Source organism: Anolis carolinensis, chromosome 1 (assembly GCF_035594765.1).
Source record: "Anolis carolinensis isolate JA03-04 chromosome 1, rAnoCar3.1.pri, whole genome shotgun sequence".
Taxonomy (NCBI): Eukaryota; Metazoa; Chordata; class Lepidosauria; order Squamata; family Dactyloidae; genus Anolis; species Anolis carolinensis.
In genome coordinates this window covers 225,933,099-225,945,461 of record NC_085841.1, presented here as the reverse complement: position 1 = coordinate 225,945,461, position 12,363 = coordinate 225,933,099, and the positions used below count along the sequence as shown (strand labels likewise).

The following is a 12,363-nucleotide window of genomic DNA, read 5'->3' as shown; positions in this document are numbered from 1 at the left end:
ACCCTCTATTTTGGCATCGCAGTTGACTATTTAAACTGAGTGGGTTACCTTTAAATTGTCAACTACTGTCCAAAAATATAGATTTTGGCACTATCCATGTGGGGTCATTGAACATATCCCAGATGGATAAGGGACTCTTTGCTGTGTAAGAAAATTACTCCTGCCATTATCAGCCTTCTCAAGATTACAGTCAAGGAATCTGTAAATGCTTTTGAAGGATAACCATCAGGTGACAGTGAGTTTAATGCAGTGGTTCCCAACCTTTTGGCCTCCAAGTGTTTTGGACTTCAATTCCCAGAAATCCCAGCCATTTTACCAGTTGTTAGGAACTGTGGGAGCTGAAGTTCAAACACCTAGAGGCCCAAAGGTTGGAAACCACTGGTTTAATGGAAACTGCCACTAACTAGAGAATATTCCTTTTTAGTTCCTCTACATCAGGCATAGACAAACTTCAGCCCTCCAGGTGTTTTGGACTTCAACTCCCAGAAATCCCAACCAGCTTATCAGCTCTTAGAAATTGTTGGAGTTGAAATCCGAAACTACTGGCAGGCCAAAGTTTGCCCACGCCTGCTCTTCATTATAGTGGGGGCATTATATACATATATAGAGGAACATATGCATAGATGTAACTTTATTTCATTTTATATAGAACAAAGAAAAAAACTGATAGTCTCGTTTTCTTGTTTAGATTAAAATTATTTATTAAAGTAAAAAAAGGTCATATAATGTTTTCATTGTATACAGTAAACAACTAAAGAAAAAATGCATAATTTCTAGGGTGGCTTTCCATGAACAATATTGAGTCCTGGTCTGTTAAACTTATAATAAGTGTCACTTTTCTGAGGTCCAAATCTCCAAAATCCTCAAGCAATTTAAGACATGATTTACTCTCTGATCTGTTTTGCACATTGGAGAATGGCTATTCAAGGTGTGTAGCAGCTCCTCAATTTACTGAAGACATAGCCCACTGTTTAACATCTGTTGGGCAATTTGGATAGAACTGCAACGCATCCATAATTTGGCTGTTGTCCAAAAGCAACTTCATTAGCAAGTATTCTCGCTGTGCACAATTGGATGTCCCTTCCACAGGTTTTATCAACTCAAGATGCTGTAAGTGTTCAAAAGCCTAAAAACAGAAGAATTGAAATAGGTTATAAATATGATTACCTGCAATTCCTTAAAAATGGGAAAAGTAGAAAATACAATGTTAACAAACTGCATTCTACATGTATAAAATAATTGGGTAGCAACATATAAAATTTAAATACATATAAACGTCATCCTTTATTTTAACCCGTGGATGACCTTTCTATTGTTTCTACTTTAGGAAGAACAGTTGATGGTGTTGGATAATAGAATTTGAAACCAATATTATCTGCAGTTCTCCATATTCCAAATGCTTGCTTTAGGCCGTAAATTTTCTCAGATGCTGCAGTATTATCTACCAAGATCTTTTATAGTCAGGAGAGAAAACTCCACAAATATCCATAATTTACACCAGAGGGCAGCACAGTACAAAGAATGTTAAAATAAACCACTGATAGATTCCCAACAACCACAGTTGTGATGTTTTTAGCAAGATTTCTAAACAACACCTTCATTTACTGTTATTATACATGATTTTAAGTTATTTAGTACCTCATGACAGTAGAACAGCAATTAAATATCCAAAGAAGAAAAATAACTTACAAACATACCTTCATAACAACCGGCTTCTCAAAACTGTACACAGTATGGGCCTTCCTCTGAACAAACATCTGATACTCTGCATTAACAAATACGTAGTGAATTACTTTTGCGATAAAAAATATCTACTTGTATTTAGAAATTCCCAAAGTACACACAGGATATTTTTTAATGAATTCAGTGTTTAGATGTTAAGTTGTAAATAATTATTTTGCCACCTTTTAATAAAAAATAATAATGCATCAACTCACCGTTATAAACCATTTGAAAATTAAATGGTTCACCATCATAAGTGTCATTCAAATGTTTCATAGCTATTATGAGACAGAATTCCAGCACAGAAAGACCTGCGAGAGAAATGATATTTTTTTAAAGCAGTGCAGTTTTAATAACTTGAAGTAACCATAAATTTGTATTCTATGTTTTTATATTCTGCATTATATTTTTCTTTCTTTTAATATTTCACAATGAAGGCTAAAAACATCCAAAGTTCAAAAGTAAATGCAGTAAAAGTATACTTAATGGGAGAAAGCTCTACTCGCTCCAATTTACCTCCCTCTAAACAATCTCCCCTGCATATTATAGTCAAATGCACCAGATTTATTTCACAAGAACACTAAGACACACAGAAAGTAAACACAACTGGACAAAAAGACCACTGTGCTGTAATACAGAGCATGAGAGAAATGGACAATTTATTAAACTGTATGTTTGCTGACAGTTAAAGTACAAGAGAGAACAGGGAAAAGATTTAAGTTATTGCTGCAAGAAAGCAATAATTTTTGGTAGCAAAACTGTAACATACAAGAAGATCACCACAATGCTCAAGACTCTACAATGCATAAGGGCCTAAGAGGAAGCATGTATTGAAAGCTTTTTCAAGCACAATGTATTGGTAATATTCCTTAATTAGTAGAAAGTCACACCCTTTTAATATTTGTAGATTCTATTAGCATCAAATTTCCAGAATATTTAAAACATGCTGTTTCTGGTGGTCTCAGAGGTTGCACAAATGCACAACTGGTTCCTTCACAAAAGTTTTGGAAATTATCTGTGGCAGAATAAAACACTTGAGCAACGCATTAAAAATGTCTTCTGCCACAACAGAACTGTGCCATGAAAGGTAATTTATCCTGTACTGATTGGGACACAAACAGGAGTTTTTCTGATCCTCTTCTGCTACTCTCCCCTATCCATAAAGCAGAACTTATGTCAACATAAAACCCTTTTACTGCAAAGCAGCAGGACTCAGGGTCTTAGAAGGGGCTGTGTGTCTTGAGGGCTTATTCCCTCTGTCTGGTTCGCCTTTGATGCTGATCTCGAAGTAACTCTAGACTCAAGGATTGTTCTCAGGGGCTATGGTGTTTTCCGCCTGGGGAGGCTGGGGATGTGTGGTATTGCTTTGACCTACTGTCCAGGCGATCCCAACACTACTCCCCCGACTTCTCAGTTTGTTCAGCACCAAAAAAAAGAGGAGCCACAGTGGTGCAATGAGTTGTGCCGGCTGAACTGCTGATCTGAAGGTCAGTGGTTTGAATCTGCGAGATGGGGTGAGCTTCGGTCTGTCAGCCCTGGCTTCCCTTGTGGGGACATGAGCGAAGCCTCCCAGCAGGATGGTAACACATCTGGGCACTCCCTGGGCAACGTCCTTGCAGACGGCTGATTCTCTCACACCAGAAGCGGCTTGCAGTATGTTCGCTTCTGACATGATAAAAAGCACAAAAAATCAAAACTAAATAGACAACAACAACATTGCTCTTATTTCCTCCAATACTTGTCTGATCTCTTTATTCCTGGGTCAGACAGCAATATACCTCGTGTTAGATTTTCCCCTTTACAATTACCATGTTACAATGCTCTCTTGCACTTCCATCATTAAAAAAGGGCTTGTTCACTCTGCTTTAAAAATAAACTATGCTCAGTAGGAATCATGGTTAGACTGATTTAGACATCACTGCAAACTTGGGAGGTGCAGAATAGAATCGATATGAAAATCAAGGAGAATGTACAGCAGTGGGGAACATTTATCAAACAGACAAACAGAGTGTGACCATGGAGTATAATATGAGTTAAAGAAATTGTATTGCATCAATTATTTGTCCTGTGCTTTTTTGAGCTTAAAGATAATCTATACATTTTAATTAAGATGGGAAATTATGTCTTCTTACCATGTACAATGTTTGCCTTGGAGTTCATTCTACAAAGTCTGCTTGCCTCCAGAAAGTCTGATGCATTCATATATGGATGAGATACGGTTATATTATTTAAAGTGAGCATCTGGAAAAAATCCCACACATATCATATTGAGCTGCTTTTACTAATATGAACTCCAGTTATGGAACTCGTTATCCATAATAGAAAATTTGCAACAGTAATCAACCAAGAGCACGACTGCAAGTTCCCTTCTACAACATTGTGTACTAGGTGCAATTTCCAGCTTTAGGAACCACAGTTACTCAAAGTAAAGTTATGTTTTAAAAATTTATCTATTAAGCAATCCTGAAAATGAAACAAATCCCAGCAGTAAAAATGGAATATAAATGCAACATTCATCAGATTAAATAGAGCTCAAATTAATACAGTTCAGTTTGACTGACTGCATCTAGATGCCTGACACTAAGAATGCAGTATTTAAACAATAGGCCTTCAAAACATGATTTATGAAGTTGAGACAGTACACTTTTTTCCGCCAAACTTTTGTTAATATAGAGATCATCATCATCATCATCATCATCATTTAATTACTTATTAATCGCCCTCCATCCAAGATGCTCTAGGCGATTTACAAGATAAAATAGTAAAGGATAAAAATACATACATACAAATATTGATAAAATTAATATAGAGAGTTAATATATAGAGAGTTAATATATAGAGAGTTAATATATAGTTAATATGGAGATTCTGGTTTTAAACCATCATTCTGTTTCAGACACAAAATGTTTTATGGTCTTGGACAAAACAGGATGTTCATGTTCATAATGAATAAGGAAGAGTGAATCAAAGAATGCAAAGCTGACGCATATCCCTTATTCAGAGTGTTTTTGCTGTTAGCCTAATAAACTAGCTTTTCTATCCAACAAGGTCTATGCAAACAACATATAAGGAAAGGCTACAAACCTACTCATAGATACATGTAGTTTCTTATGCAAGAGTAAAACTTAGGGTTTCATCTGAAACTTTTAGATTTCAAACTGAAATTATGATAATAAATGATATGAAAAAGTCAATAGTCATGAATTACAGGTGTAGTTACTATGGCTACAAAATAATGGCTATGGGCATTAGGAGATCTGAAGAACCTAGTAATATATTTATTGGATACTAAATTAGATGATTAACTATCACTGATTTCTGCGAACACCTCTGTTTGAAAGTTGCAGGCAAATTCAGCATTGAACAACACCAAAACTATTATACATATTATTGTATAAAAGTTTAGAAATTGTAGTCAAAGTATCAACATAAAAAACCCAAGTCGATAACCCACGGGTCAGTGTGAGTACTGTACCTTATCATAAAAGTATCTATTCCCTTTTCTGATAGAGTAGTGAAAAGTGAGAGCCTCAAGAAGAACTGATATCTCTATTGTATTCATCATGGCACCACTTCTGGCCTTTAAGAAAATGCTAGTGCTGGCCAGTTTATTCCCTTAAGCAGCAGTGCAAGCAATTTCCCCTCTCAACACAATGACCCTTGACGTATCCATGGATCACATCAAAATCCACAATTTTGGCTCCAAAACCTGCTCTCAACTTATATATTAGGCCATCTTATATACAAGCCTATAAGGTAGTGCTAGGGACAGTTTATGCATCATTTGGTGTTCAGATCAGTAATACAGAGTACTTTTGGCTATAAGCTTAGATGGAGAAATGTAATTCATTAACTATGCATATTGTCAGCATCAGTTCCTATGGGAATACAGAACCTACATCAATAACTGTCATTTGTGAGAAATTAGCATTCTATTAAAATGGTCCTGTCCAAAGACATCACCACATAAAATCAAATTCATTTTCACTCTAGAACAAATCTAGAATGGCAACACTGCATATATTAAATTTAACAAAAGTCAGAATTCACATTATTCCTAAAAACTACTCTCTTCATTTTTTCATGCCAAACAATACTTTGAAGATGAATTATAAAACAAGAATAACAATTACAATATTACTAAGAAAAGTGTTTTTGTCATAACAAATCAGAAGACATTTAATTCAATTTAAAACCTGTTTTTGCAATAGCCGAATTTCTTTCCTACAATCACCAACTGATTTGTCAGCCCAACAAACTTGAGGCCAATTTGAGAACATAGGTATAGTACTCAGATAATCTTACCAACAATATGGAGAGACTCCGCAGATCTTTACTGTAATGGAACTGATTTTGCAGTACATTTTGTACAGTTGGGTCTTCTAGGGCAGACTGCAAAGAGATAACAGAAAAAAAGTATTTTGTAAAATTGCCTTCATCAATATAAAAAAATCTTCATATCATGAGCTGCTAACACAGTAACAAACAAGATTTAGGGTGAGATCACAACTGTATATAAGAAACACAAATTCACATAATTTGCTTTTTTAAAATAGTATTTTAGGCTTTGTGCAAAATTTGCATGTTGTCAGCTTAGAAAACAACCTTTTAAAAATATATTAGGGTTTCTAAAACTGACATGAATGATTTTAGAAACTAACATTTACTCCTGAATTAATTATCATTAAATAATATAAATAAGTATGTCAGTATTAAATAACCTGAATAGTATATTCCAGTACCCTACCAGGGTACACTAAAAGGACAGAAAGTGGAGTTACAGGGTTTCTTTTAAACAAAGAATTGAAACCTGTCTTTTTCTATAGAACCACTACCTCTATCAAGAAATCTGAATTAAATAAGGTGTTTGTAACACAAAAAGAAATCAGTAAGATCATTCCATAAATAGAAATCTTCACATTTTACCTTCTTAACAGCTACATTATGACACCTTACTTCATTATCTCAGTTACAATATATTTAATTGTTTTCTAGCTTGTTTTGTAAAAGTGATGCTGGAGAAAGGCAGAGTGAAGCAGAAAGCAGCACCATTAAAAATATGATAAAATACAGTCTAGGGAATAGATATACCCATGTTAATAACACCAACCATGCTTAAACCGACTGCATCTCTAAGGAATTATATAGAAATACTTCTAAGACATTTTCTCTACAGATAAGAAAATGAAAAAAAAAAGTTTGCAAATGAAGCAAAGCCATGGCTTCTGTGTTAGACCTCATCTGTTATTTAGCCATTAACTGTTCAACTGATTATTGTGTAATCATTTCTTTTCCTAATTCTTCTTGTTACAGAATAAGCTAATGTCCTTCTTGGTATTTTCCACCCAGGTACAGAAGTCAGAGCTTTAGGCAAAATTACAGTGTCTCAAAGTGTGAATAGACAACCATTTCATTTTAAACTAACCTGGTAAAAAATTAAGTCTTTGAAAAGTTTCATTTATGAGCATACAAATTGATTATTCATGCAAATAATACAGCAAGCTCTTCTTTAAACAGTGTTGAACAATACAGTATTGTACAGTTTTCAGTTGTAGCTGCAGTCACAGCTACAAGGCTGTAGATATTGCTTATGGTGGCTGCCGATTTAAAAAGTGGTCGTGGGAAAGTGAAGTAGCAAAATGCTCTTATGCTAATATGCAAACTTAGAACCCCCTTTTAAGGTGAAAATAACTGTTTAATTGAGAGTTGCATGAACTATGAAGTGGATGACCCTATGGCTGAATGGCAAACTTGAACTAGGCCAGATTGGTGTTTAGAATGTGCTACAGATTACAATAGAGGGAGGGATGGAGGAGCAAGCATTTCACATTATATCCCATTTAACAGCATCTCTTACCATTAGGTGTTGATGGGGCAATTGGGGAGTACTGCACATTGCCTACATTTGGATCCATACCATGAAGTTAAACTCTCCCCAGTAATCTTGCTAGAGCCCTGGCAAATCTTTCTGAGGATTGTAGAACTTTCTCCCCACTGGATTAAGTCACAACAGGAAGGAGGTAAATGGAAAAAGTCTGAGGCCTCTGTGTAAATGAAGCACCCTCTAAACTCATCTGTAAGTCTAGAAATTGTAGTAAAAATCAACGCAAATTACCTGGGTTGACTTATTTGCAGGTCAATGTAAATACAATACCTTTACTCTTATCAAAAATGAATAATCCCTTTCTCTGAGCAAGCTGATGAAAGGCAAGAATTTAGTCTGTCCTGGGAAAAGAAACTAAAAGAAACTCCAACCCCTTCTATTCTCTTCACCGAAGCACAATCGCTAGGAGGGCCTAGGAGGGGTAATGGTGGAGGTGACCAGGGCAGCTGCCCCCCCCCCCCCCCCCGCCCCCAGGAGGCACTGATGCTTTTCTCCTCTCCACAGAATAACCGCCAATTTATCCATGGCTCATATCAAAATCCATAATTTTCACACCACAACCTTCCCTTGACTTATTCATGAGGTCAATATACACATGAGCATATGGTAACTTTCTGCTTGCACGCTGGATCCAGGGCAATCTGTTTCAAACCACTCAGATATTAATTTAAAAGTCAAAATGTGCAGTCTTGTTGTTTCTTTCTGGGAGCATATAAAGCACTGCTATCCTGTAGTTTATTTGAAGATTATCTGAAAAATACAACAGGGAAATCTCAACCCACCCAAATCCTTTTTAAATTTTGCTTTTATTTCAATTACCTCTATATTCTTGTTCCATTTTTGATAAAATTGTTTTTCTGGAAACTCTGAAGGAAGGGATAGCTGTTCTTTACAAATATTCAGATATTTTTTGAAATCAAAAGAATTCACTAAGTGTATTTGCCTGTGAGAAAATCTTGACTTTACTCTCTTCTCCAAGAGTTCTAGAATATCCTAGTTTAAAAAAAATCAGAAATACCATTTTCAGTTTCATCATCTAATGTAAGTACATAAAACAAATAAAATATTTTAACATATGTATCCAAGCTTGTGTTCTCTAAAGTTGCAAAATGCTCATATCTAGATCTAAGATCAAAGGACATGGTTAAGAACAATTCACTAGTCAAACCAACCAGGATTTAAAATACGTTTGAATGCTCTTGTATGTGCAGTCAAAATGTTGATAAATATCAAATCTCTTGGTTAGTTTTCAGTTTATCATGGAGAAAAATGTCACTTAATTATAGTATTTTTATGTCTGTGTCTAGAAACTGCATTGTCCAGTCAAAAAATAAAACAATATAAAACTATTCAACCCAATAAAACGGAATCCACAACTCAAGAGTCATATTTTAACTTGACACCAAAAACTGGGACAAACTGACCACACATTTGAAGAGAGCATTCCACAGCCAAGAACAAATACAAAATCCATTACTCTATTAAGTTGAACTGATTTTTTGCTTAAAGCTGTTCAGACCTCTTTCTTCCAAGAAAAGAATTCAGTTTGCATAATTTCCAGTAATTTTAATTGTAGAAACATACAAATGGAAGTGCTGTAAGATGTGGCTAAAGTGCTATGCTTCAACTACAAAACCAATTCCCAATCCCTACACAAGCAATTCTATTTTCCCTTAACAAAAGTCTCTGTTCAATATGTGAAATTACATTTTCATGGTAACATATGTTAGCAAACATAAAACTTACCAATCTACAAGTAAGACCAATGACAGCTATAGGAGTCTGTGCTGACTGCGATACATCAAAAAGATTATAAAGCAGGGTTTGGTTTCTATGATGAACGAATAGATCAAATTCATCTAAGACAAACAGCACTGGACAACTGTGGGCACGGTCACCTAGAACATAGATCAAACTGACAAATATTACAACTGTTAGCAGTTTAGATACTTCTACCTGCATTTCAACTTCTTAAACTCACAAGTAATCAAACAAATACTGTACATACATACATATATATACAAAACTTACATTTTAACAAAAGTTACCTGTTACTGACAAGAGAAAAAGCTATAAAGCATCTCCATTTTCCTTTTATTACTGCAACTTACTCAGAAACACTGATGTAATTTACTACATAATCCTACCCTTCAGCCTCAATCTGTTACAATTAGCTTTTACATTTAATCAGCTAAGCAGACCTAACTGGCATTCGATACACAGCTCTATGCTTTCTACCCCTAAATGCCCAATATATGAAACAACTGCCAAATTAACATATTTCTAATTATTATGATTAGGAATATCAAGTGAATATCATGAAGTTTATGGGCACTAGTCAATGGAGGATCTGAGAGGTGGCAGGGAGCCACATCCAGTCCTGCAGAAATGTATATCCTCTACCTTTAAATTAAATCCAGATGATATAATGGTTTAACTATAACTCTGGAAAACTGAGTTCGAATCCCTACACATGGAAACCCAGTGGGTAACATTGGATAAGTCACAGCCTCCACAGAAGGCAAGGACAAATCCCGCGGAACAAATCTTACCAAGAATGCCTGTGATAGGGTCACCTTGGGGTTGCCATAAAACAGGAACAGCTCGAAGTCACACAAAAACAACAGCCACCACTCCTTAACTAATAATCTCTGTCTATTAAAGATGCTGAAGACGCATTTATACAATCAGCATTAGGTTCTTAACATTTTGCAGCACAGCACCTACTTCAGTTTTGTATAATTCTACTGTGCATTTTGCACTCTTATAAGCTGCCTTATGAGGAAGTCTCAATAAATCCAGTTTCTAAAATGAACCCCCAAATGCCATAATTTTACTTCATGTAAAAGATTCTTCCCCAAGCTTTGCCCTTTAAACTCTAATGTTTCTTCCCCTCAATAAGCTGTGATATCTCTAAGATGGAGTCAGCAAAACTTATGTCTTATTTTTCCCCAAGAAACTATGTTTACCTCTTTTTAATGCTTCTAGAAGAAATGTGAGATTTTCTGCAAAACTACCCTAAAAAGAACAAAACATGAATGATTACTATATTGAATCAAACTGGCTTTATTTCAGAATTTTTGAACTCCAAATGCATTTTTCTTATGACTATTGCAGATCCATCTACAATGTGTAATTAAAACAACAAATGGGTGTGTGAATGAATGGATGGATGGTGTGGAAAACCCAAGTCTATCCCCACTCAAAGAATTATGTCAGTTCTAGATATTACAACCAAGCAGAGAAAAATGCTATTTCCGCCCCTCACTCATTCATTTTCATTTCTTTTGTGATAACTAAATGAAGATTCCAAGGCCAAGCATTCAATAGTCAAGTTCACTAGTCATGGTGAACATTCAGATACTCCTACTTCACATATTGTCCCAAATTAAAGCCAAAAACAGGAAAGGAATTAGCCTTCCAACTGCAATTTTCAGCAGACTCAGTCAACAACAGAAATCGTGAGAAACATGTTAAGAAAAGCATGAGAATGCAATTTAATTCCAACCCCGGTCTAAAATCATTTGGAGATTCACCGAATAACTGAACTTGGTAAATCAACATTTATGATCAGTTCCACTGATTTAAACCAGCAGTGGAGCCCCTGGTGGCACAATGGGTTAAACCCTTGTGTTGGCAGGACTGCTGACCAACAGGTCAGCAGTTCGAATCCGCGGAGAGCAGATGAGCTCACCCTTTCAGCTCCAGCTCCCCATGCGGTGACATGAGAGAAGCCTCCCACAGGATGGTAAAACATCAAAACATCTGGGTGTCCCTGGGCAACATCCTTGTAGATGGCCAATTCTTTCACACCAGAAGTGACTTGTAACTTCTCAAGTCGCTCCTGACATGGAAAAATGCAGCAGTGTGGAGCTGACACATGTGAAGATGCAAAACCCTAGGGGAGAAAAAACTGAAGAAAGTATTGGGAAAAACTCAGCGTTTCTTCTTCCCTTTTAAAAATGGGAAAATACAAGAAACAATTGGATTGTGAAATACTTTCTGTGCGACTGATGAAAAAATCACTGAAGATAAGGTGTTCATATATATAATTTCTAAAATTTATTTCTATCACTAAATAACAGGAAGCTGTTCTTGTAAGACAATGTATACTATCTGAACATTGCAACTCCTGATCTTCTCAAACAGCAAAGAGCAGGTAAAGACACAACAATTTCCTGTTTTACTAGTGGATACTTCTGTTTCTCCTCTTATTTGCCTCCATATAATACATAGGCAAAGCCAGAATATGAAACCTTACTGTTCAGGATTTTGTACCTGGCAGAGAAAGGGGAATGGAAGAATCTGAGGCACATATTTCCAAAAATTAAAGATAAAATAAAAATCTAAAGAAGCAAATTCAATTTATAATTTTATGAATGTTTTAATATGCCAAGCATAATAATAGATAATATATATTTTTGTTCCCAAAGTTAACAAATGACCTGACAGAAAATACTTGTTGCAGTTGTTTGACTTCAAGTTCATTCCTATTTATGTTATTTCCTTGGAAGATTTGTTCAGAGTGGAATTGCCTTTGCTCTCCTCTGAGGATGACAGCATGAAAACTCTTGGAAAAGGGATTTCTTGGAATATAAAACAGCCCAAGGATCTTGAGAATAAGGAGAAATTGCCTCCACTCTTTGGTGGTTGTCGAGGAATATGTTAGAAGCACATTTGAAAAAAAAGAAAAAAGAGGGAGGGTTGAGTTTTCCACATCACTGCTTCCTGGATTTTTCCTAGTAAAATCTAACAAT

The 12,363-nt window shown here is 35.6% G+C and overlaps 1 protein-coding gene across 10 annotated transcripts in view; it reads right to left on the bottom strand.

The window, feature by feature from the left end:
- Positions 1-675: 675 nt before the first annotated feature.
- Positions 676-12,363, bottom strand: part of orc4 (origin recognition complex subunit 4) — a 37,750-nt gene continuing 26,062 nt past the window's right edge. For 9 of the 10 annotated variants that reach the window (XM_062966408.1, XM_062966385.1, XM_062966371.1 and 6 more), the window contains 6 exons: positions 10,576-10,624; positions 9,353-9,504; positions 8,426-8,599; positions 6,028-6,114; positions 3,855-3,963; positions 2,295-3,387 (listed from right to left, as the gene is read on the bottom strand). In XM_062966408.1, coding sequence (XP_062822478.1) covers positions 3,023-3,387; positions 3,855-3,963; positions 6,028-6,114; positions 8,426-8,599; positions 9,353-9,504; positions 10,576-10,624 — 936 coding nt within the window. In that variant the 3' untranslated portion in view covers positions 2,295-3,022. Of the gene's footprint in view, positions 1,127-1,697; positions 1,766-1,937; positions 2,034-2,294; positions 3,388-3,854; positions 3,964-6,027; positions 6,115-8,425; positions 8,600-9,352; positions 9,505-10,575; positions 10,625-12,363 lie in introns of those variants that run through there. The other variant, XM_008117122.3, reaches the window with a different exon arrangement.